The sequence below is a fragment of the Acipenser ruthenus genome, chromosome 15 (genome assembly GCF_902713425.1).
Source record: "Acipenser ruthenus chromosome 15, fAciRut3.2 maternal haplotype, whole genome shotgun sequence".
NCBI lineage: Eukaryota > Metazoa > Chordata > Actinopteri > Acipenseriformes > Acipenseridae > Acipenser > Acipenser ruthenus.
The window spans coordinates 36,025,230-36,051,095 of record NC_081203.1 but is presented as its reverse complement, the minus strand read 5'-3'; the positions used below and the strand labels follow the sequence as shown (position 1 = coordinate 36,051,095).

The 25,866-nt window shown below is 45.1% G+C and overlaps 3 protein-coding genes across 5 annotated transcripts; all 3 read left to right on the top strand.

The window, feature by feature from the left end:
• The first annotated feature begins 171 nt into the window (after nt 1–171).
• On the top strand, nt 172–6,598 carry LOC117973939 (heat shock protein HSP 90-alpha 1-like). The gene is made up of 11 exons (XM_058988143.1): nt 172–304; nt 440–595; nt 1,292–1,658; nt 2,085–2,218; nt 2,737–3,045; nt 3,480–3,645; nt 3,948–4,138; nt 4,256–4,403; nt 4,654–4,922; nt 5,370–5,703; nt 6,102–6,598. Exons 2-11 carry the CDS (start codon nt 440–442, stop codon nt 6,209–6,211), a joined length of 2,184 nt encoding a protein of 727 aa, XP_058844126.1. The 5' UTR covers nt 172–304; the 3' UTR covers nt 6,212–6,598.
• Nucleotides 6,599–7,307: 709 nt separating this feature from the next.
• LOC117962437 (heat shock protein HSP 90-alpha) lies at nt 7,308–15,435 on the top strand. 2 transcript variants are annotated; one of them, XM_034927633.2, is made up of 11 exons: nt 7,308–7,460; nt 9,021–9,188; nt 9,876–10,242; nt 10,592–10,725; nt 11,239–11,556; nt 12,165–12,330; nt 12,633–12,823; nt 12,943–13,090; nt 13,338–13,606; nt 13,945–14,278; nt 14,733–15,435. In XM_034927633.2, the coding sequence occupies exons 2-11, from the start codon at nt 9,021–9,023 to the stop codon at nt 14,837–14,839; spliced, it is 2,202 nt and encodes a 733-aa protein (XP_034783524.2). In that variant the 5' UTR covers nt 7,308–7,460; the 3' UTR covers nt 14,840–15,435. The 2 variants fall into 2 exon arrangements, with proteins under 2 accessions (XP_034783524.2, XP_058844125.1); XM_058988142.1 differs by lacking the exon at nt 7,308–7,460 and having other exon boundaries at nt 9,169–9,251.
• Nucleotides 15,436–16,700: 1,265 nt separating this feature from the next.
• On the top strand, nt 16,701–23,891 carry LOC117422704 (uncharacterized). 2 transcript variants are annotated; one of them, XM_034037976.3, is made up of 6 exons: nt 16,701–16,888; nt 20,197–20,264; nt 20,886–20,939; nt 21,132–21,200; nt 22,045–22,530; nt 23,176–23,891. In XM_034037976.3, exons 1-6 carry the CDS (start codon nt 16,843–16,845, stop codon nt 23,185–23,187), a joined length of 735 nt encoding a protein of 244 aa, XP_033893867.3. In that variant the 5' UTR covers nt 16,701–16,842; the 3' UTR covers nt 23,188–23,891. The 2 variants fall into 2 exon arrangements, with proteins under 2 accessions (XP_033893867.3, XP_058844127.1); XM_058988144.1 differs by lacking the exon at nt 16,701–16,888 and adding an exon at nt 18,871–18,983.
• Nucleotides 23,892–25,866: the final 1,975 nt, after the last annotated feature.

Below are 25,866 nucleotides of genomic sequence, written 5' to 3'. Positions count from 1 at the left end.
CAAAGGCAGCACTGAGTAAGATTATTGGCAGGGCCACACTGTGCCTCTGTAGCCCTAAAAGGAGCCTGTCTGACACTGACAGCTGCAGGAGACGCCCTGCTCGCTGTTACTTTCTTTAGTCCCATGTTCCAGTTGACATTCCTTCCAGGAGTTTCTGAATGAGAACTTCTAGAGAGCCAGCGTGCGTATAAAAGCAGGCAGGCAGAGCGAGAGAGGGGTCAGAATCACAGAAACCCAGCGCCAGAAAGAAGAGTCCCAAAGAAGAAAGAAGACTCAAGCTGATCACCCAAGAGGAGCACCCAAGGTTAGCAAGGCAGAGCCACGTGGGCACAGCTTGTACTAGATGCCTTTCAATCTGGCCTCAATCCGCTACAAGCTTTCTTGTTTTGTTTGAGATGGTAGTAAGCGGTTCACACAAATTTATTCTTTATGGTTTCAGATGCCGGAGCAAATGAAGAGCGTCCAGCCACTGGAGGAGGAGGTGGAGACCTTCGCCTTCCAGGCGGAAATCGCACAGCTCATGTCTCTGATCATCAACACCTTCTACTCCAACAAAGAGATCTTCCTGAGGGAGCTCATCTCCAACTCCTCCGATGTGAGTTCACTATTGTATTAGGAGCAGCACAAGTATTCACAGCTCCTCTCCAACTCCCCTGATGTGAGTTCACTAATGTATTAGGAGCAGCACATGTATTTGCTACAACATTGGAAAATAGAGTTGTTGTATTATGCATGGGAGAGGGAAAAAACCCTCTAAAACTTTATCCAAAACTTGGAACACGCAGTCGTACGATATGAGAAACATGTTATTTAGACGCGTTTGGATTGTGATGCATGTGTTACTCTGTGCTTACTGTTACAAGGATCTCTGATGAGTGATTTAAAAAGTCCAGTAGTCTGTGATCACACTAATGGATCTAATTTGACCCGAGAACTTTAAGAAGTAACCATACAAACTTGTTTTCCTAACAAAAGTGTCTCATAGTAAAAGTAAAAGCACAGCAAAGTGTAATAAAGCCCAGTGGAGGCTGGTAAAGCATAGGGAAGAACTGTAAAGCACAGAGAGGCACAGTAAAGAATATTAAAAAAAAAAACACACCATAGTAAAAGTACAGCAAAGTGTAATACAGCACAGTGAAAGCATGGGTAAGCAAAGTAAAACCCAGAGAGGTATAACGAAGCATATTAAAAACATGTCACACTATAGCAATTACAGTAGTATAGTATAACCTGGGAATTCTAACCATGGGAAGATTACCGATTCATACTCTGAATGGACGTCCTCTTTTAGGCTCTGGACAAAATCCGCTATGAAAGCTTGACTGACCCCAGCAGGCTTGACTCCTGCAAAAAGCTGAAGGTTGACATAATTCCTGACCTACTGACCCGCACCCTGACCATCGTAGACACTGGGATCGGCATGACCAAGGCTGACCTCATCAATAACCTGGGGACCATCGCCAAGTCTGGAACCAAAGCCTTCATGGAGGCCTTGGCTGCCGGGGCAGATATCTCCATGATCGGCCAGTTCGGTGTGGGGTTCTACTCTGCTTACCTGGTGGCTGAGAAAGTGACCGTCATCACCAAACACAACGACGATGAGCAGTACCTGTGGGAATCGGCCGCTGGGGGCTCCTTCACCGTGAAACTAGATAACGGTAAGTGATAGACCAGGGTTAGATACTCACACAAACCCTGCACCCAGACCTGGGCTTCAGAACTGCCCCCTTGTGCGGGTAATTATCAAAATGACCAGGTGCCTGCAAACAAGCCCCTGCTAAATGTGCTCTGAGCCGATGGCACTGATCACAGAATGAGTAAGTCACCTGGGGGTCTGTGGGTTACTGCTAGCTGTTCATGCAGCCAGAGGGGGAGGTACAGATTATTTAACTTTGATTGTACAAATTCATGTCTCCTGATCATTTAAACAATACATTTCTGAAGCCCAGGGCCTGGGTGCAGGACCAGAGCGAGTTTCTAACCCTGCAAAATTACAATAGGTGTTCTACTGTCTATCCACATGGAATGATCACAGCAGAATGCACCATGCGATCCTGGTCACAGTGAGTTTGTATCGTTTCTAGGGGAGTCAATCGGGCGTGGCACCAGAGTTATACTGCGGCTTAAGGAAGACCAAGTGGAGTATCTCGAGGAAAAACGAATCAAAGAAATTGTGAAGAAACACTCGCAATTCATCGGCTACCCAATCACACTCTATGTAAGTGTCCAGAAACTCACAAGAGACACCGTGCAGCAGTAACCTTGAGTGACGGTAGCAGCATGGATGTACTCAGAGAGGTATAAATAGACAGCATGACTCTAAAGGAAACTTTATACAGCATGACTCTAAAGGAAACTTTATACAGCAGTGACCAAGCACCTAGAGTCAGGATACAAGCTCACATGGACCTGTCTTAGTTTACAAATCATTAGAAGTCAGGGTGAACTGTTCAGTCACACTGGTTTCAATTACATTTTAATGTCAGCGTGTTTCAGTGAACGCCAGAGCGATTTGAACGACTGAGGCATCTTCAATGAGCAGCTACAAGCCTTGAGCTGACACCAATGTTCAGTCCTCCTGGACAGGACTCAACTCAAACCTTTCTTTGAAGCACACGGTTAAAAGTTGCAGCACGATAACCTGCCTGTCACGATCTCAACGGCATGCCGATAGCTTTTGATATGCAGCTCTATGAACAGGAAAGACCTCACACTTTGTATTTTGTATTTTTGCAGGTAGAGAAGCAGAGAGAGAAGGAGGTGGACATGGACGACGTGAAGGAGGAGGATCTTGAGAAGAAGGCGGAGCCCGAGGGCGCGAAGAGCGACGCCCCTCAGATCGAGGACGTCGGCTCGGATGAGGAAGAGGACAAGGACGGCAGCAACAAAAGAAAGAAGAAGATCAAGGAGAAGTACATCGACGCCCAGGAGCTCAACAAGACCAAGCCCCTCTGGACCAGGAACCCCGATGACATCACCACCGAGGAGTATGGAGAGTTCTACAAGAGCCTCACCAACGACTGGGAGGACCACCTGGCCGTCAAAGTGAGTCTTCATCTCATTTGAATGACATGCTAGTACCTGTGCAGATAGCTCCAGGGTTATCAAAGGGCACTGCACACTATTTTTTGTGAAAGGAAAAATGTTTAAAGGAACATAAAGCCCCTTTTTTCAGGAATAGTGGCTTGAAACCTGGTTTCAGGAGACTGGGAGACGTAGTTTGAGGCAACTTTGCTGTATCAAAGCCCAGGTCCCCCCTGGTGTGCCGTGCAGTGACCTGAAACCTCGTCTCCTGAAACCAAATTCCGAGCCACAAAGTGTCTTTGTGTTCCCTCAGCTTGAGGCACACCTTAAAGCCCTTTACTCAATCTTCTCCGAGTTCGATGTTTTAAAATCTTCTCTGAGTTTGATACAGTGTCGTCAAACGTTTTCTAAATGAAATATGAATGAACAGCCTGTTGGTTTAATTTCCTGCGCAGCATTTCTCAGTGGAGGGCCAGCTGGAGTTCAGGGCCCTGCTCTTCGTTCCGAGGCGGGCGGCTTTCGACCTGTTTGAGAACAAGAAGAAGAAGAACAACATCAAGCTGTACGTGCGCAGAGTCTTCATCATGGACAGCTGTGACGAGCTCATGCCTGAGTATCTCAGTGAGTGCAACCCTTCACATGGAGCTCATTGTTAACCTGCTAGGCTTCTAATGTCTGTGACACTCCGTATCCATGACACTCCCAACAGTGACTGGGTTTAGGAAAACACTGAAAGGCATGTAAAGCTAACAGTTTAGTCTTTCAAGTGATCTTCATCCAAATTGCAACACATGATATTAACCCATAACCAAAATAAATGAGTTTGCCTGTGCCTGAAAGGAAATCTGTAATTGTTAGAGAAAGTGTCCCTTATTCGGATGTTGAATTAATGATCACCCCACCCCCCCACCCTCACTGTCCAGATTTCGTCAAAGGCGTGGTGGACTCTGAAGATCTTCCCCTGAACATCTCCCGTGAGACGCTGCAGCAGAGCAAGATCCTGAAAGTGATCCGCAAGAACCTGGTCAAGAAGTGTATGGAGCTCTTCAGCGAACTGACAGAGGACAAGGACAACTACAAGAAATACTACGAGCAGTTCGGCAAGAACATCAAGGTACGGAGTTGCTGCAGCATGTCTTACTGGAGCGCAGTGACCTACCTGGAAACAAAGACCTCCAGTCCCAAGAGCATTTTGGCATGATTGACGGTACTTTACATTTTGTTTTTCCAGCTTGGAATCCACGAGGACTCCCAGAACCGCAAGAAGCTTTCTGAAATGCTTCGCTACTACACTTCTGCATCGGGTGACGAGATGGTCTCTTTGAAGGACTATGTGTCCCGAATGAAGGACACCCAGAAGCACATCTACTACATCACTGGTGGGTAGCCCTGCTCAGTGTTTCTTAAAGAATCCCCTCCCACAGCCCGCCCCGCCCCCCCGATCCAGACTCTGCCCAGCACGCTGTTAATGAATGCTAGCTGGATCGATGCATTTGATAATATGAAAAAGGCAACCGAACAACACAAATCCTGCTGTTTATAGTATGTTTTGTCCCTAAATTATGAATTGTGCATAGACTGCAACCCTACCCGTGCTGTGTTACTGAACGTGTCGTGTGCTTGGTGCAGGTGAGACGAAGGAGCAGGTATCCCACTCTGCCTTCGTGGAGCGCCTGCGGAAGCACGGCCTGGAGGTGATCTACATGATCGAGCCCATCGACGAGTACTGTGTGCAGCAGCTCAAGGAGTTCGATGGCAAGACCCTGGTGTCTGTGACCAAGGAGGGGCTGGAGCTCCCCGAGGACGAGGAGGAGAAGCAGCAGGCGGAGGAGATGAAGGCCAAGTTCGAGAACCTCTGCAAGATCATCAAAGACATCCTGGACAAAAAGATTGAAAAAGTAAGCAAGCATATTCCCTTTCATTTACTATCACCAGCACTACTGCACTAGCCCTGGTTATTACTGAGCTGTTCAGGGTTAGCGGTTCAAGGAATCTCTTTACATGGTGTAACCGGGCAGAGGCTGGGTGCGGACCGGCGAGCCCATGCTCCGCAAGCAAGCGTCTTAACCGCTGTACAAAAGATCTCACCGACAGGAGACAGGATAGACTCCGGAACGGCAGTGTATCACACAACCTTGCCCTGTTCCAATGGCAAACACTCATAATACTGAATATGCAACAGCCTTAAAAAAAAGTATACAGACTCTCATGGCTTACAAACTGAACTTGGTATTGGGTATTCAGTCATTTTTTAATATACCCATTTACTGAAAATGATTATCGTCTCCATAGGATGTAACTAAAACACATATTCTAAACCGTTTTCTATATCTATTTGTCAACAGGTAACCGTCTCCAACCGCCTGGTGTCGTCCCCCTGCTGCATCGTAACCAGCACCTACGGGTGGACTGCCAACATGGAGAGGATCATGAAGTCCCAAGCCTTAAGAGACAACTCCACCATGGGGTACATGGCAGCCAAGAAACACCTGGAGATCAACCCGGACCATCCGATCATCGAGACTCTCAGGCAGAAGGCAGAGGCCGACAAGAACGACAAGTCTGTGAAGGACCTGGTCATCCTGCTCTTCGAGACCTCACTGCTGTCCTCCGGCTTCACGCTGGATGACCCGCAGACTCATTCCAACCGCATCTACAGGATGATCAAGCTGGGGCTGGGTGAGTCTCGCTGAACTGGCTTTGACAAGCTGCCGCACACAGGAAGCACTGGGCATGCTTTCTGATGCCCTGCCATGCTTCTAAGAGTCGCATCCTGTGGATGGCTTGCCAGGGAGGGCACAATGTAAATGCAGGTCTGTAGCTTCCATGTTGAATCAGAGCTCTGTGTTGGGTTTAGTTTTCTTTGACTATCAGTAAAAGGGTTATTGGGTTCATGAACAGTACAGTGTGCTTGCTCTGTGTGTTAGTTGTATGAAGAGGTGACATTTCCAGTGTGGTATATGACGCAGGACTGCAGTGTTGTTGAAGAGGTGAACTGCTCGCTGTCATGCGATGACCGGGACCTCCTTCTCACTCTGCTCATCGTTTTTAAATGTTTGTGTTTTTTGCCGCTCCAGGTATTGACGATGATGACGTGATTGTTGATGAGATCATCCAGCCTGCTGAAGAGGATATGCCTCTTCTGGAGGGAGACGGGGACACTTCCCGAATGGAAGAAGTTGATTAAAGACAAGCCCATGAACACAATTACCAAGCTCATCATTACAGTTAAATGGTGTTGTTGCTGTTTTTTACTATTTTATATGATATATCATTTTGTTACCAAGATGGAACATTTAAAGGCTAGGCAATGAATTATTCATTGTATCATTATGACATTTATTTTCATTTTTTAAGGAGTCAGCCTTTTAGTTTTGGTGTGCTTTTTGTACTGTTATAGACTGATATTGCAGATGTACAGTGGAAGGCATCAAACTGAGTAAACCGCTCATTTTAAACACAACAATGTTTTGTAAGAAAAAAAGGATAATTCTCAATGCCTGGTAAAAAAAAATGTAAATGTGTAAAATTGTTCCATTTCTAGTTACTTTCTAATAAATATCTTTGTACAAAACATCCACTGCAAGCCTATGGTATTTGTAAAAAATACAAGCATACAATAGCCTGTACAAAATCAAATGTATGTTCATTGTGTATCTACTGTAAATAATATCTGGGGAAGATATCCCAAAATGTATGCAGCCAAGATTTTAAATGCAGTATTTTCTGAATTGATTTAACATAATCAATTATCAAATTGATTAGATAATCAAATATGTTTGCAGTATATTTTCAGATAAATGTATTTTATCAAAACGGCTTTTTAATATTTATCAGAAGCATAAAGGAGTGTTTTGAGGTACAGTGTTTGTGTTCACGTGTAATGTTGGAGCTTGCTTTATTTCAACAGACACTGAGATGATGTATAAGGAGTGTTTTGAGGTACAAGTACTGACCACATTACAATAAGGTCTGCTGACTCTCCGTACCAGAACATTCGCATGGCTTCAGGCGTCATTCTGAAACGCTACAGCCCACCTTTTCCAGCAAATGCACGACTTTACTAGAACTTTGCAGTCGACGCCCCTTTTTTAAATTTCTATTCTTGCTGCCAGATAACCCCTCCCCCTTTTGATGATGATGATGTTCAGTAAAGGCGCGGCCTCGTTCAATAAATCCATTGGCCCAGCCCAGGTATGCAAATTACAAACCGCGGGGAAGGGCGCCAAACGTGATTGACACGTTCCAAACACACTGGTCGTTTCGAGATGTTTCTGGAGCGAGTCGAACTGTATTTAAACCGGTGGAGAGGGCGCGCGCCGTACAGTTGTACGCTCGCAGGAGCTGCGTGAGGACGGCAGAGAGAGAACTGCAAAAGGGAGAAGTACATTGTCATTAACAATACAGGGGAGTTGTTATCAGACGCCAAAAACAAGGTGAGTCTGAGGGAAGAATTATCATTTGTTAAAAACGCCCTTTTTAATGATGAGTTGAAAAAAAAAAATAGTAACATTTTTGCTTTTTCTTTTTAAACAGTTGTCTGCAGTCGGTATGAGGTTTATAGGCGAGATATATGCCGATTGTTTTAATAATGAATACACCTAATGTACTACAATTATACGACTAGAAAATACTACATTTTCAATAATAATAATAATAATAATAATAATAATAATAATAATAATAATAATAATAATAATAATAATAATGTTTACATTTGAGAGATGTACAATACAGTGGAAATTATAGACTCTCGAGATCGACGTTTATGTGAGTAAGTTATTTGGTTAGGTTATCTTTTCTTGAAGTGTAGTGGAATTTTATTTAGCCAGTTCTTAATACCTGTATATTATTATTGGAGGACTGTAACACATGTATCTGCAGTTAATTAATCTCATCCATGGGGAACCATGTACAGTAATGTTTATGTAGAAGATACATTATATTCTGGGAGGTGGGGGGCATTTTATAAATATCAATTTTAGTCATGAAAATAGTGTGAATGAAATTCCGAACAGCATCTTAATACAACCTTAATGCAGTCAACGAGAGAACGGTTGTGTGTCGCTGGAGCAGACAGTAGTTTCTAGAAGCTTGCATTCCCATTTGCCTCCACCAGGGGGAGTGGGCGAGCTAGACACTTCGAGAACTGTGGCAATGCCTGCAGGGCAAATGTCAAGCACATGCATATAGGTATAAGGCAAGGTATAAAACAATCCATCTCCAATAGCTTACTTGATTGGACCATACTGTTATTTCCTAACCCCCCATTTAATAAGTAAAAGGCTCAGGCAGTTGCTAATTAATTATAAAAGATGTATGGCAGTCCCTTATGTTTTTTCAGTCAGTTTTATACTTTCACTGCTAGCCTTGGCATTGTGGAGTGGATCTCATTTACTTCACCATGTCTTCAGCCCTCTCTTATAAAATTGTACTAGTACAATAGTTTACCCTGGTTTGTCATTTTTTTATTTCTTGCCATACCTTTCTGGGCTTTACTGTGCATTCACTGTGCTTTATTACACTTTACTGTAGGAAAACGTTTGCAGTTCTTTCCTATGCTTTACCATGCCTTCACTGTGCTTTATTACACTTTACTGTGCTTTTACTGTGGGGAAACTTTTTTTTTTAAGGCTTTTCTGCAGAGTGTGTAGAAGGGGCTCCCTTTGCTCTCTGGTAATGTGCAAACCTGCATTACTGATGCCATGCTGTCATGGGTGTTCAGTTCTGTTCAATTTCCTAAACTTAAGGATTGAACACGTTTTAAATAAAATTGGGAATTGCCATTACTTTAATTTATGATGCAACATTAATGTGTGAGAGACTGCATGAGCATGATATTTGTGTATATAGAAAAGACTTGGAATAAATATTGAAAAACAAATAACCTTACCCTGCCTGCACACATCCTGCTGTATCAATAAACAGCATGCTTCTGACTGGTTAAACGCTGAAGCTCGAAACACCCCTGACTTGTATCTCCATGAACTGTTCAGATGCCAGAGGAAGCAGCGGCCGCCGCCTCTCGTGACCAGCCAATGGAGGAGGAGGTGGAGACCTTCGCCTTCCAGGCGGAAATCGCACAGCTCATGTCTCTGATCATCAACACCTTCTACTCCAACAAAGAGATCTTCCTGAGGGAGCTCATCTCCAACTCCTCTGATGTGAGTTCACTAATGTATTAGGAGCAGCACATGTATTCACAGATCCTCTCCAACTCCTCTGATGTGAGTTCACTAATGTATTAGGAGCAGCACAAGTATTCACAGCTCCTCTCCAACTCCCCTGATGTGAGTTTACTAATGTATTTGGAGCAGCACATGTATTCACAGCTCATCTCCAACTCCTCCGATGTGAGTTCTACTCATTGGCATTTTAAGATAGACAGGGAATGAAGTGGCCCTTTTGAGGGGTGGAGTCTTAGTTCAGTACCACCCAGGACACCAAAGTCATTTGTACACTGGGATCCAAGTGTCTCATTCCTGGATTCAGGTCTCTAAACGCTTTGATCCAGTCTTGTCCATGTTTCTGAATTTTTTTTTTTTCAGAACTTTAAAAAATGTTTTACTAAGGTGTGGTGGTGGATAAGGGGACACATACGGACCTATGTTAATGATCTTAAGCAGATCTTAATACAGACGGTCAAAACATTTTGTTTTTTTCCCCCATATAATTTTTTTATGTAGGTCTGTTAAGTGGATCTCAGTTGAATTACTACAGAGTTAAAGACCAGCTCTGTGTGTATTTTATATATATATACATATACACACACACACACACACACACACACACAGAAGTTCTACAATCAGATCCTGAAATAATTGCTTGTTTCTTTTGTTCTTGCTGTTAAGGCGTTGGACAAAATCAGATATGAAAGTCTTACAGATCCAAGCAAGCTGGATTCTGGAAAGGACTTAAAGATTGAACTGATTCCCAACAAGCAGGATCGCACCCTGACCATCGTAGACACTGGGATCGGCATGACCAAGGCTGACCTCATCAATAACCTGGGGACCATCGCCAAGTCTGGAACCAAAGCCTTCATGGAGGCCTTGGCTGCCGGGGCAGATATCTCCATGATCGGCCAGTTCGGTGTGGGGTTCTACTCTGCTTACCTGGTGGCTGAGAAAGTGACCGTCATCACCAAACACAACGACGATGAGCAGTATGAATGGGAGTCTTCAGCTGGGGGCTCCTTCACTGTCAGAACAGACAGCAGTAAGTCCCTAGACTGAGGAAGGACCGGCCACGTTGAACACTGGCTTGACGTGACGGTGCATTCAATCACAAACCCAGCTCAAACTCCATAGGGCCGGTTTTCAAAATGCTCACTCAAAGAAACATCATGAATTCAATGACTAGAATGAAGAAGTTGAAAATGACTTCTATTCAAAGCTTTTGTCATTGAGTTTAAGTTTCTTTTAGTAGTTCTTAATCTTAAAATCCAGAGCATTTGCAGGAGTAACAAAGGTGTTACTTGTTAACTTGCGTTAACTAACATTGATAAAGTTCATATTTGAGCCTATAATTAAGTTCTAATTTTTTGTATGTTTTATTATTTTATTAGCTGAGCAATGCCAGCGAGGGACAAAGGTGATCCTGCACCTGAAGGAGGATCAGACAGACTACCTTGAGGAAAAGAGGATCAAAGAGATTGTAAAGAAGCACTCGCAGTTCATTGGCTATCCCATTACTCTGTTTGTAAGTGTTCTAGTAGTCCCGCTTGATAGCCTCTTAATAAACACGGACTCGGCATGTATGAAAGTAGTAACTCAAAGATATGACGTCTCTGAGTACTGTCGGTTAAGAGTAACTAATAACAGTACTAAATACTAGAAACACTTTTTTTATTTTTTTTAAATCATATAATTACATTTTTTAGAACGCTCTTCACAGCTGCACAGTGTGGCTGTGTGCTGCTGCTGTGTGGCCTGTCACAGAGTTCAGATAGTCAGTCAGTATGGACATCCATTGTTAAATATTCTGCTCAGCTGAATCATCTGATTGGCTATCTGCAAGATACCTTGCAGTGCCACTATGAACCCTACACAGCTACATTGAGGATGCTGCTTGCAGTACCTTTGACGCATGGCTCATAGTAGGGGGTTGCTGTGACAAGTGTGGAGCGGCCCTCGGTTCATGTAAGAATGGTGTGCCTGGCTGTGTCGCATGGCCTCAGTGCTGTTTGGCAGAGACTTTATCCTTGCTGTGCAGGTAGAGAAGGAGCGAGACAAGGAGGTGAGTGACGACGAGGCAGAGGAGGAGAAAGACGTGGAGAAGAAAGAGGAGGAGGACAAGCCAGAGATTGAGGACAAGCCCGAGATTGAGGACGTGGGCTCAGACGACGAGGAAGACGATAAGGAGAAGAATAATAAGAAGAAGAAGAAGATCAAGGAGAAGTACATCGACCAGGAGGAGCTCAACAAGACCAAGCCCCTCTGGACCAGGAACCCCGATGACATCACCACCGAGGAGTATGGAGAGTTCTACAAGAGCCTCACCAACGACTGGGAGGACCACCTGGCCGTGAAGGTAAGCCCTCCTCCACCCTATTAACAACAGTACCCAATTAACCAGATCAGGGGAGAAACACTGCAGCAGCAAGATTCCACAAAAGCTTTTAGGAACTGCTGTAGCTTTCTCCCCTGTTTGAGTTTGAAGTGCACATAAGGTTACCCAGGCTGCCTCTTGGTTTCAGTAATGAGTCGGCTCATCAAGCACTGTACGGTGTGGTTGTTTTATTTTTCTTTAAATGAAAACAAAGTTTGGCCTGTGTAACAGTCAGCAGGTTCCATAAATACTTTAAAAATGAGTGGCTTGATTACATAACAAGTGAATTTAGGGCCACTTATTTACTAGACTGTACCTCCTCTTTATTCAACTATCTGTCTTTCATATCAAAACAGCTGGAAAAGTGTCCTTATACAGTAAATAAAGCACTTGTACAATTCACTGTCTAACCGTGGATTTGAACTGAATTTGTGAATTCCTGAATTTTGAAACAATCGAAGCAGCACCAATTTTGAACTGTAGGCTTACCTGTTTTGTATGACCCTCCTGTTGCCCACAGTAAAGCTCTGAAGTTGATGAAATAAGCTCTGGGGGACACAATCTTAAATGTGTTTGTTTTCTCTGCACAGCATTTCTCAGTGGAGGGCCAGCTGGAGTTCAGGGCCCTGCTGTTCGTGCCGAAACGAGCCCCATTCGACCTGTTTGAGAACAAGAAGAAGAAGAACAACATCAAGCTGTACGTGCGCAGAGTCTTCATCATGGACAGCTGTGACGAGCTCATGCCTGAGTATCTCAGTGAGTGCAACCCTTCACATGGAGCTCATTGTTAACCCGCTAGGCTTCTAATGTCTGTGACACTCCGTATCCATGACACTCCCAACAGCGATTGGGTTTAGGAAAACACTGAAAGGCATGTAAAGCTAACAGTTTAGTCTTTCAAGTGATCTTCATCCAAATTGCAACACATGATATTAACCAAAATAGTAACCAAAATAAGTGAGTTTGCCTGTGCCTGAAAGGAAATCTGTAATTGTTAGAGAAAGTGTCCCTTATTCGGATGCTGAATTAATGAACCCCCCCCCCCCCCCCATGTCCAGATTTCGTCAAAGGCGTGGTGGACTCTGAAGATCTTCCCCTGAACATCTCCCGTGAGATGTTGCAGCAGAGCAAGATCCTGAAAGTGATCCGCAAGAACCTGGTCAAGAAGTGTATGGAGCTCTTCAGCGAACTCATGGAAGACAAGGACAACTACAAGAAATACTACGAGCAGTTCAGCAAGAACATCAAGGTACGGAGTTGCTGCAGCATGTTTATTTCTGGAGCGCAGTGAATTACCTGGAATCAAAGACCTCCAGTCCCAAGAGCATTTTGTTATGATTGACGGTACTTTACAATTTGTTTTTCCAGCTTGGAATCCACGAGGACTCCCAGAACCGTAAGAAGCTTTCTGAAATGCTTCGCTACTACACTTCTGCATCGGGTGACGAGATGGTCTCTTTGAAGGACTATGTGTCCCGAATGAAGGACACCCAGAAGCACATCTACTACATCACTGGTGGGTAGCCCTGCTCAGTGTTTCTTAAAGAATCCCCTCCCACAGCCCGCCCCGCCCCCCCGATCCAGACTCTGCCCAGCACGCTGTTAATGAATGCTAGCTGGATCGATGCATTTGATAATATGAAAAAGGCAACCGAACACAAATCCTGCTGTTTATAGTATGTTTTGTCCCTAAATTATGAATTGTGCGTAGACTGCAACCCTACCCGTGCTGTGTTAATGAACGTGTCGTGTGCTTGGTGCAGGTGAGACGAAGGAGCAGGTATCCCACTCTGCCTTCGTGGAGCGCCTGCGGAAGCACGGCCTGGAGGTGATCTACATGATCGAGCCCATCGACGAGTACTGTGTGCAGCAGCTCAAGGAGTTCGATGGCAAGACCCTGGTGTCTGTGACCAAGGAGGGGCTGGAGCTCCCCGAGGACGAGGAGGAGAAGCAGCAGGCGGAGGAGATGAAGGCCAAGTTTGAGAACCTCTGCAAGATCATCAAAGACATCCTGGAAAAGAAAGTTGAAAAGGTTGGTCAAATCATAAAGGGTTTCTTTGCAAGATGACAGTGGGTAGAGAACATCATAAATATTGGGATAGTCCATGCAGGGTTTAGTCTCCAACCAAATCAGACTTAGATGCATATATATAAATTAAATGACTAATAAAGATCTCAGCATGGTAGCTATTGTCTACATAGCTGGAAAACTGGATGTCGTAGGACTTTAATAGCTGTGAGATCAGTATCTCATTGTAAGACAACAGGTGTTAGAAATGCATACTCTGTCAAAAGTGTAATTGCATTGTATGCCATGCATGCACATTATAAACACAGTCACTTACTGAATCCAAAATCTTATGTCAACAGGTAACAGTCTCCAACCGCCTGGTGTCGTCCCCCTGCTGCATCGTAACCAGCACCTACGGCTGGACTGCCAACATGGAGAGGATCATGAAAGCTCAGGCTCTGAGGGACAACTCCACCATGGGGTACATGGCAGCCAAGAAACACCTGGAGATCAACCCGGACCATCCAATCATTGAGACTCTCAGGCAGAAGGCAGAGGCCGACAAGAATGACAAGTCTGTGAAGGACCTGGTCATCCTGCTCTTCGAGACCTCACTGTTGTCCTCCGGCTTCACGCTGGATGACCCGCAGACTCATTCCAACCGCATCTACAGGATGATCAAGCTGGGGCTGGGTGAGTCTTGCTGATTGCTACACTAGTTTGATTAGAAAGATCTAAATCAATGCCTGTGTTTTTGTTTGCCAATGCATACAATTCCTTCGCATATTCTAAACCTCAATGCATACAATTCCTTCGCATATTCTAAACCTCAATGCATACAATTCCTTCGCATATTCTAAACCTCAATGCATAGAATTCTTACTACACGTATTCTAACACTCAGTTCTGTGTTCTTAATGTCTGAGCCAGTATTTAAATATACGGTAATTACTTTCACTCATTTTAATGCCCACGGACCAGGAGAGTGCAGCTTTGGTTGTCCTTGCACATAGGGACATTATAGTATAATGCATCTGTTATGTTGAGCTATGATTTACAATGCTGCTTACTACTGTGATTACTATTAAATTGGGGTTATCTTAAAACAAATGAAGTAGCTAAATGGTGTGTTCTTTTGTTCCTCAAGGTATTGATGAGGAAGACATGCCAACAGAGGAGGTAATCAAGGAGGCTGAGGACATGCCCCCCTTGGAGGACGAAGGCGATAGCTCCCGCATGGAAGAAGTTGACTAAATACCTGCTGTAGTTAATACTGTGAATACTAATGCAGAATGTACACTTCATTTATAAATACGGCTTTGCTGGAGTTTGGCTACAGTTAAGAGCTCGCTCATTGATGAGCTCGATCGCTTTTCTTTACATGAGAACAGAGAAATCGGGATGTTCAGATGTTATTTATTTTACATTCCAGTGCATTCCTTGTGGGTTTATTTTTTTTTTACATTTGGTATTCTGTTGCACTGTAAATTTCATCCTTTAATATCAAAAGTATCCAATAAAATGTGCTGTAAATCATGTTGGTCTCTGTCCTGCGTTGATTTTCAGTGTCAGATGGATTCTGTACTAACTGGAACAAGTGGAGAAGCAAATACGCTCATGTGATCGTACACCATGTAACTGTTCATAATATTCTGTTTATTCCACCCATGAGTTATGTAATGTGTATCATTCTCATTTAAGCTTATTTTTGTTTTTCAAGATCAGATCCTAGCGGAAAAAACTGAAGTAGAAAAAGAATTGCATGTGATCTGCTGAAGTCTGAACAGAATCAATTTATTCTTTTTACTGTTGGATTAACTTGAAATAAAACTATGATTTGATCCTCTGAAGTATGAGTGGCTGCAGTGCAAACAGGATTGTTAATTGTTCTTGAACTAACATGCACACAACATACTGAAGAATGGATAGAACACAACGCTCAGTCAGCAGAGACATGCATTGTGAACACACAGGAATCACTGAAAACAAGATTCTGAGGAACAGGAAAGATTCCCAGAATAATTTCAACTCTGAACAGTAACTGTGATTACAATGTGGTCAGAAAGCATGTACAAGTTTTTGTTGCACAGCTCTGATCTTTAGTCTTGTTAACCTCTTAAGGTGCAGAAAGAATTGAATGGTTTCTTCTTGAAATACATTTGAGAGTGACTCAAGTATCACAAAGAAACTGATGATTTGGCTGACCAGATCTAACCTGTTGGGACATTTTAAACCCTGCTTCGTGCCCCTCATTGCAAAAATAAGAACATTTGCATCATTTTAATTGTGGTACACATGTCCCTTATAAATGAAAGGGGTCTGAATACATTCAGCCTTCTGGTACTATGCACATGAGCAATGCAGGGCACATCAAGGCACGATCTTGGCTGTAGAAAACATGACAAGCTCTTATTTCTAAGCTTCGTAACCTTCATGTGAGCCTGTTACATTTTCATGCAGTATCTTATGCACACACCAGTATTAGGATCAGGTAAACGGCACTTTCATTTCAATTACAGAATAATGTTTAGATAAACAAAGTGGGCATAGTAAATGTAAATTTGTAATTTCTCCAAGGTAGACGGCTTGAGAGCCTCGCGTCCTGCTGACGCTTGTTGGCATTTAATGAGGCGTAACTTTGCCCAGTGGAAAGGATGAGTGTTTAATGTGATGACAGTAACTCACTCACTCTCTCTCTCTCTCTCTCTCTCTCTCTCTCTCTCTCTCTCTCTCTCTCTCTCTCTCTCTCTCTCTCTCTCTCTCTCTCTCTCTCTCTCTCTCTCTCTCTCTCTCTCTCTCTCTCTCTCTCTCTCTCTCTCTCTCTCAGCAGATTTGTAAAATGCAAATTCAAAAGTTGAAATTAAGAGTACCGCTACTTTGTTTTCAAACACACTTTCCATATACTGTGTGATATTTTGTAACAACTGCAAGTCACGTCTGCTAAGAAATGAATACATCATATTAATGATAATAGAATAAGCCAGATCGAAACACACACACAGTTTGAGTTTATATATATACACCTGCACCATACACACACACACACACACACACACGATAGGCTCCATAATATGGAACATAGAATTTGTATTGAACAAATCATTCACTTTTAAGCAGTAAATTACATTTTAATAATTGCATTGGATTTCACAGGCAGCGGGGGACGTCAAAGCTTGGGTCTTATTATTAATAAACATGCAGTACCCTTCTATGATCTCACGGCGGCGCCAAAAACACGTAAAGTTTCAGATACCGGAATGTCGAGCAGGCGTAGAAAGCGCAGGCAGAAGCAGGCAGCGCAAGGTAAATATATCGAACATATTTTAAATATCAAGCGTACAAAAACAGTAACCTTCAGCTAAACATTTCACATATATATGTATATTTAGAAGAATTTGCAGTCGCTTTTCATTGTTTTTAATCATTCGCATTGCATTATTTTATTTTATTTTTAAAAATATCATTCACTCGGGTTTTCACCCGGAATCGTTTAGGCTTGCCACCGGTAAGATTATTATTATTATTATTATTATTATGATGATGATGATGATGATGATGATGATGATTATGAGATGGTTGATGCTTTATCAATAATCGTTTCTATAGCATAAGTGATGTGCTGTGCTTTGTGATGTCTCTGCTTTTGGATCTTATTCAATTGTGAAACGCAACACCAGCAGGGCGGGTTCAAACGAAACTAGGAGTCAGGAGGGTTGGGATTTGAAGCTCCGCTGCACGTTAAAGTTTGCAGCTTTCAGAGTCGAATTAGGAGATGTGTTGCTGTGTTTGTGTGGTATGGTGTTCTGCTCAAGTCATAGAGGTAGGAGATGTGTTGCTGTGTTTGTGTGGTATGGTGTTCTGCGCAGTCAAGTCATAGAGGTAGGGGATGTGTTGCTGTGTTTGTGTGGTATGGTGTTCTGCACAGTCAAGTCATAGAGGTAGGGGATGTGTTGCTGTGTTTGTGTGGTATGGTGTTCTGCTCAAGTCATAGAGGTAGGGGATGTGTTGCTGTGTTTGTGTGGTATGGTGTTCTGCGCAGTCAAGTCATAGAGGTAGGAGATGTGTTGCTGTGTTTGTGTGGTATGGTGTTCTGCACAGTCAAGTCATAGAGGTAGGAGATGTGTTGCTGTGTTTGTGTGGTATGGTGTTCTGCGCAGTCAAGTCATAGAGGTAGGGGATGTGTTGCTGTGTTTGTGTGGTATGGTGTTCTGCGCAGTCAAGTCATAGAGGTAGGGGATGTGTTGCTGTGTTTGTGTGGTATGGTGTTCTGCGCAGTCAAGTCATAGAGGTAGGAGATGTGTTGCTGTGTTTGTGTGGTATGGTGTTCTGCACAGTCAAGTCATAGAGGTAGGAGATGTGTTGCTGTGTTTGTGTGGTATGGTGTTCTGCGCAGTCAAGTCATAGAGGTAGGGGATGTGTTGCTGTGTTTGTGTGGTATGGTGTTCTGCGCAGTCAAGTCATAGAGGTAGGAGATGTGTTGCTGTGTTTGTGTGGTATGGTGTTCTGCGCAGTCAAGTCATAGAGGTAGGAGATGTGTTGCTGTGTTTGTGTGGTATGGTGTTCTGCGCAGTCAAGTCATAGAGGTAGGAGATGTGTTGCTGTGTTTGTGTGGTATGGTGTTCTGCGCAGTCAAGTCATAGAGGTAGGAGATGTGTTGCTGTGTTTGTGTGGTATGGTGTTCTGCGCAGTCAAGTCATAGAGGTAGGAGATGTGTTGCTGTGTTTGTGTGGTATGGTGTTCTGCGCAGTCAAGTCATAGAGGTAGGAGATGTGTTGCTGTGTTTGTGTGGTACTGTGTTCTGCGCAGTCAAGTCATAGAGGTAGGAGATGTGTTGCTGTGTTTGTGTGGTATGGTGTTCTGCGCAGTCAAGTCATAGAGGTAGGAGATGTGTTGCTGTGTTTGTGTGGTATGGTGTTCTGCGCAGTCAAGTCATAGAGGTAGGAGATGTGTTGCTGTGTTTGTGTGGTATGGTGTTCTGCACAGTCAAGTCATAGAGGTAGGAGATGTGTTGCTGTGTTTGTGTGGTATGGTGTTCTGCACAGTCAAGTCATAGAGGTAGGAGATGTGTTGCTGTGTTTGTGTGGTATGGTGTTCTGCACAGTCAAGTCATATAGGTAGGGGATGTGTTGCTGTGTTTTGTGTGGTATGGTGTTCTGCACAGTCAAGTCATAGAGGTAGGAGATGTGTTGCTGTGTTTGTGTGGTATGGTGTTCTGCTCAAGTCATAGAGGTAGGAGATGTGTTGCTGTGTTTGTGTGGTATGGTGTTCTGCGCAGTCAAGTCATAGAGGTAGGAGATGTGTTGCTGTGTTTGTGTGGTATGGTGTTCTGCTCAAGTCATAGAGGTAGGAGATGTGTTGCTGTGTTTGTGTGGTATGGTGTTCTGCTCAAGTCATAGAGGTAGGGGATGTGTTGCTGTGTTTGTGTGGTATGGTGTTCTGCGCAGTCAAGTCATAGAGGTAGGAGATGTGTTGCTGTGTTTGTGTGGTATGGTGTTCTGCACAGTCAAGTCATAGAGGTAGGGGATGTGTTGCTGTGTTGCTAAGTATGTATTGTGAAGATGTATGGAAACGGGCATCGCCTACATTTTACTGATGGGTGTTTTTACAATAAAAATAATTTGTAATCCTGTGGGTCAAAAGGGGATGTCACCTTGTTTCTAACTTGGTCACAGAGTCCACAGCCAAACCCAAACTCCTGTTTCTTTGAAATAATAATAATAATAATAATAATAATAATAATAATAATATTGGTGGCTGAGTTCTAGAGTCGGGCTGTTCTTCAGTAGAGCACGGGTGGCTCCTCATATGGAATGCAGAGTTACCAGTTCAGTTTCATTAGGGTGAGCTGCATATACAATGCCTGCTGAATCTCAGAGCCTCAATAAAAAAAATCCAGATCACTCTTCTCCAGATTAGTTTTGAAGAAGCCCCAGATGATCTTGAGTCGCGTAGTACCGTGCCGAGGTGCGCAGGTGTAATCCATCCTCACTGACTGGGAACAAGGGGGATGAATTGAGAAGCACGTGTACCTGGATCACGATGCCTGATCACTTCACAAAAAAGCAGGACGGGGCCAAGGCAGACATGTCAGTCCGTCCAGCTGTGCACTTCTGTAAAGCAGGACTGGGCGAAGGCAGACATGTCAGTCCGTCCAGCTGTGCACTTCTGTAAAGCAGGACTGGGCGAAGGCAGACATGTCAGTCCGTCCAGCTGTGCAGAAGCGTCTTGTCTGGAATATGTGCTTTACCTGTCAGTCACAGTACGGCTCAGAAGCTGCAAGAAAACGAAACACACCAACAAGAAGATTTTCAATGTATAGGCTACGACTCCTCTGAAAGATATCGGAAATAGTTTTGTAGTAATTGGTTATGTCTAGTAATAGTATATTGCTGAAGTATGCAGGGCTGGTAATAAGACTCATATTGCAGAGCACTTTCATCCATTCCAGGTTTTACTACGAGCTTGATTAGCCATGGTGTATGGGTGACAAACTCAGGTGTATCTTATTAAACTAGTAAAAGCAGGAATGGATCAGACTGCTATGTAACGGGAGTCTTCAGTTTCTTTGCTGGCATTATCGTTCTCTCTGAATTGTGTGTCTGCCCCTGCAGGACTCAGCGATGGGAAAGATGCACAAAGGAGCTGGGAGAGTGTGGAGAGGCTGGCCTTCAAATACATGGTAAATACACAGGCTGGCTGATCACACTGACACCACATAGCAGCAGCACTGAGGCTACAGTGATTGCAGAGAAGAGGTGAGGTGCAGGAATGACACGTGTTTTTGATTTTCTAGAGCGTCCTTCACACCACGGCATTCCAGAGCGCAGTACAAAGTTCAAAACAAAACAAGAGCACTCACGTGTACAACACACTCCAGCTGCAACCTCTCGCATGTCTTTGTGTCGGACGATGTCACTTTAAGATGAGCTTTACTGATTCTAACTGCACTATACACTACCATATATCTATATCTGGTCCTGGGTGTGCAGTCCACCGCACTACAGGTCACAGTGGAGAGCTTTGAGTTTCATTCTGCACTTGGAGGTCTTGTTCACCTTTCATTCAAATTGGATATTTTCTTTTTTAAACGTTGCTTGGGCTGCCACCTGGTGGACGAACATGGTAATGGTGTCATTATTAAAAAGGAAAACCTGAAGTAAACTAGAACTATAAAGCATTTCAGTCTGTGACGTGTGAATACAGCCCTGGGCCATGGGTGGTACCTTTTAATAGGACATGCTGATTTTATATATATATTTAAATGTGGAACTAATTTTTTTTTTCGACTCTTCTTTCCAAGGAGAAATGCAAAGTGGAATCGAGCACGGACTCTGACTCTGACACGAGCCCCGAGGTAACTGTGAAATACGAAGGAGTTTCTACACTGTGACGTTAACTGAGACACACAAACACAAATCACACCAGCACACAAAAACACATTCTCACCAAATATTGAAACCATCTCAGCAGATCAGCTTAAAGGTTAATGTTTGGGAAAGATTTAATTATTGATTTATTTTATGTCTTGATTTTTCAATATAAACAGGGATGTGCGTCAAGTACGTCTGAAAGTGGAGCCGCTAAGAAGGGTCCCGTGAGCCGGTACAGTCTCCCGGTAAGAAAGGGCTGGATCACAGCGTCCCGTGAGCCGGTACAGTCTCCCGGTAAGAAAGGGCTGGATCACAGCGTCCCGTGAGCCGGTACAGTCTCCCGGTAAGAAAGGGCTGGATCACAGCGTCCCGTGAGCCGGTACAGTCTCCCGGTAAGAAAGGGCTGGATCACAGCGTCCCGCGAGCCGGTACAGTCTCCCGGTAAGAAAGGGCTGGATCACAGCGTCCCGTGAGCCGGTACAGTCTCCCGGTAAGAAAGGGCTGGATCACAGCGTCCCGTGAGCCGGTACAGTCTCCCGGTAAGAAAGGGCTGGATCACAGCGTCCCGTGAGCCGGTACAGTCTCCCGGTAAGAAAGGGCTGGATCACAGCGTCCCGTGAGCCGGTACAGTCTCCCGGTAAGAAAGGGCTGGATCACAGCGTCCCGTGAGCCGGTACAGTCTCCCGGTAAGAAAGGGCTGGATCACAGCGTCCCGTGAACAGCTACAATCTCCTGGTAAGGGTACTGGTCTTCTGTTAAACTGTTACACACTCAAACGCACTTGTTCATTCTTTAGTATTTCTAAAGGTGTGCAGGTGTACGGGCCAAAACACACCCAGTTCCCCATTAGCAGCCAAACTAGTGATCCATCATCTTGAACCCGTTAATCACAAATATACACACTGTCTGAAAAGGCATGACATCCAGCTGTGTATGCGTGCGTGTGCATGCGTGTGCGTGTGCGTGCGTGCGTGTGACAGCGATTACTTTACATCGGTGTTAAATTAGGTTTGTTTATTTAATCACAATTTGTATTTGGCTTTAAAACCACATGCGTTGTGAATGCGGCCCCTCGTGTGTTTCCTGCAGTCCCTGGATCCCTACGATGGTTGCTCGGAGGATTCCTCGGATCTGTCTGACTGCAGCCTGAGGAGCCGGCAGCCCATCACCAGCAATCCCCCCCGCGGTGTCCCTTCCACAGAGAAGGAGTCTTTCCCCAAAGACCCAGGGAAGTGTGGAGCTGCCTGTGTGAAGCTCCACGCAGCTGGCTCTAAAGCGAGCCCTCCCACTGACGTGCACATGAGGTCTTCCAGCGATTCTGAGACCACAGCGTCCAGGAGCCTGAAGAGAGAGCCGCTGTGGCAGAGGGCTGTGGACTCGGGGATCCTCACAGAGTCTCCGGGACAGTGTGCTTACGTGAGCCGGACTCTGGCCAGGCTGCCCGAGAGCCCCACCTACAGGGCGAGGCACAGCCCCCCCGCCCCGGACTCCATGCCGAAGCGCAAGCTGGGTTTCCCGGGGCCGGACACAGCGGAGCGCGTGCACAAGAAGAAGCAGCGCGTCGTCACACTGGAGGTACGGAGAGCTCTGGCTTTCATTCATCTGAGTATTGAGAAACATGTACAAGTTGTGCACTTCTTCACTTGGCTTGGAAATGATTGTTGCTAATTGCAGGGCTCAGGATTGTGCTCCCTGGCAGTACAGCCTGGTTGAGCTTGCTCAGGATTGTGCTCCCTGGCGGTACAGCCTGGTTGAGCTTGCTCAGGATTGTGCTCCCTGGCGGTACAGCCTGGTTGAGCTTGCTCAGGATTGTGCTCCTTGGCAGTACAGCCTGGTTGAGCTTGCTCAGGATTGTGCTCCCTGGCAGTACAGCCTGGTTGAGCTTGCTCAGGATTGTGCTCCCTGGCAGTACAGCCTGGTTGAGCTTGCTCAGGATTGTGCTCCCTGGCGGTACAGCCTGGTTGAGCTTGCTCAGGATTGTGCTCCCTGGCAGTACAGCCTGGTTGAGCTTGCTCAGGATTGTGCTCCCTGGCGGTACAGCCTGGTTGAGCTTGCTCAGGATTGTGCTCCCTGGCGGTACAGCCTGGTTGAGCTTGCTCAGGATTGTGCTCCCTGGCAGTACAGCCTGGTTGAGCTTGCATTCAGCCACACTTTTGTAGACTACATGTGTGCATGTTTGCAAGAAGCTGATGTTAGTCCTCCCTGTGTGATTCTTTCCAGGACACAGAGTGAAGACGGGGCTCTGTTTGTGGGGAGACGTGAGATTCTTTCCAGGACACAGAGTGAAGACGGGGCTCTGTTTGTGGGGAGACGTGATATTCTTCCCCGGACACAGAGTGAAGACGGGGCTCTGTTTGTGAGGAGACCAGATTTGCCTGTCCCAGTCACTGAGGCACTTTTTTTTGAGGCAGTTTGTTTGTAGGTCTTGATTGTGTAAATATATATATTTTGAAGAGTGAATTTAATTTTGAATTTTGAAAGCATAATTTAGGAGAAAAAACCAAACATAACAAACTGAAGGGTAATATCCCAGTGCTTGTGTTTGTGGAAGACGGTTCTGAAATTGTGAATGTAAATAATAATACATCTGCACGTCAAAAAAAAAAAAAATTAATTTATCTTGCAGTTTAATAAACAAATTACAGAACTTCACCACAATCTGTAAGAAACAAAAATGGTACCTGGTTTCATTTGTTTTGTTGTTTTTGGTTTGTTACACGAATGCGTATCCAAGGCACTTCCCTGGGGCTGGAGTCATGAATCCACAGGAGGCGAGGCTTCTGTCTGCTGCGGCTGCTTCCCCCTCAGAAACCCTTTGAGATGCGCACTTCATATTGTCAGCGTAGTGGAAGATCCTGGCTGGGGTTTCATTTAATGGTTCCCTTCATCCTGCCCTGTCAACTCATATGCCTGCCTTATAATCAAACAACTTTTAATTTCAGGATGATAAAAAATAAAACATTTCTAGTACTTTTTTGTTAATCAATCCAGCTGCTTTATTTTACACAGTATTTTTGGTTATGCACACCATTCAGTTTGATGTCAAGAATACATTTTTCAGGGGTCCCAGAGCAGCTCGTCTGGTACAGCACAGCTGCGGGGTGCGCAGGGTGAGTCGCGCGCTGCAGGCCTGCGTTCTGGCTCGCCTGGTACAGCACAGCTGCAGGGTGCGCGGGGTGAGTCGTGCGCTGCAGGCCTGCGTTCTGGCTCGCCTGGTACAGCACAGCTTCAGGGTGCGCGGGGTGAGTCGTGCGCTGCAGGCCTGCGTTCTGGCTCGCCTGGTACAGCACAGCTGCGGGGTACGCAGGGCGAGTCGTGCGCTGCAGGCCTGCGTTCTGGCTCGCCTGGTACAGCACAGCTGCAGGGTGCGCGGGGTGAGTCGTGCGCTGCAGGCCTGCGTTCTGGCTCGCCTGGTACAGCACAGCTGCGGGGTACGCAGGGTGAGTCGTGCGCTGCAGGCCTGCGTTCTGGCTCGCCTGGTACAGCACAGCTGCAGGGTGCGCAGGGTGAGTCGCACGCTGCAGGCCTGCGTTCTGGCTGTGTGAAGTCGCTGGTCTTTGCTGGGGATTTCCGAAGGGCGCGCTGCATTGGCTGGTGCTCCTGTGTGTTAGGGAAGCTGGCTCAGGCGTGGGATTGGAGGACACCTACTGTCTTTCTTTGTCTCATCCCCACATGCTTTTCTAGAGAACTAAGGACCTGTCCAACAACCAGCAAGAACCAATGCTTACTTTAGTTGCCAACCTTCTGTCATATTTACAATTGCTTGCAAGTATATTTATAAAAAAAAAAAAAAGTTTTAGTTCTTGAGTAACATCTGGAATGGTTGGATTTTAAACCTTGAGACAGCTTTTCCTCTAAAAGCTGTCTCTTTATTGTATTGCCTGATTTGTTTTGCACACCTCTTCACACAATCAGTGCAGATAGTCATTACACATAAAACAAAAACCCCTTCAAGTACAAACCTATCGGGGCTTGGAAGATGCACCAGCAGTTCTGTCAGCGAGGTGAGACTGCGTCCTAAGATCTTAATTCCCGACAGTACAGTATCCCTGGTGACTGGGACATTGTGGAGGCCTCTGTACAGCATCCCTACAGTACAGCTGCAGTCAGGATGAAATATTTAACTTCAGTTCTTGATGGTATTAAGCTGAGGGAACACAAAGCCACTGTGTGGCTTGGAACTTGGTTTCAGGAGACTAGGTTTCAGGCCACTGCCTGACACAAGGGGAGATTTGGGATTCGATGCAGCAGTTGCCTCAAACTAGGTCTCCTGGACCCAGGTTTCAAGCTGCTGTGCCTGAAAAAGTGGCTTTGTGATCCCTGAGCTTTAAAATCCAGGTTGCTGTGACCCACTCTTGCAGGAGTCATGTGCAAGCCACCTCACTGCATGCAAGTCACGGTTACCCTCGAGTTAAATGGTACAGAGACACGTACAGTGCTACCTCAATATTTTGCTAACTGACTGACACAAAGTGTAATATTAAAAAAAAATAATTACCAAACGGGCCCTTATGTAGTACATGTACAATCAACTGTCAACATGGCCCAGCCATGAATTAACCGCATCTGTGAAACAAGGAAACATAATGTAGCCTTGGAAATGTGTATTCACATGAGAAACCCAAACCTAGTTCATTTCCACCTCTCAAGTGCAATCTCCTGAACAAGCGGCAGCAGGATCTTGTGGAAAGTGCAAATCAGAATAGCTGGATTGGCTGTGAAAGCTACCAATGCAGATTCAAGTGCTGGATACATGGGTGGACTAGACGCCAGCACATCTGCAATTGATCTGGATACATGGGCGGACTAGACGCCAGCACATCTGCAATTGATCTGGATACACGGGTGGACTAGACGCCAGCACATCTGCAATTGATCTGGATACATGGGTGGACTAGACGCCAGCACATC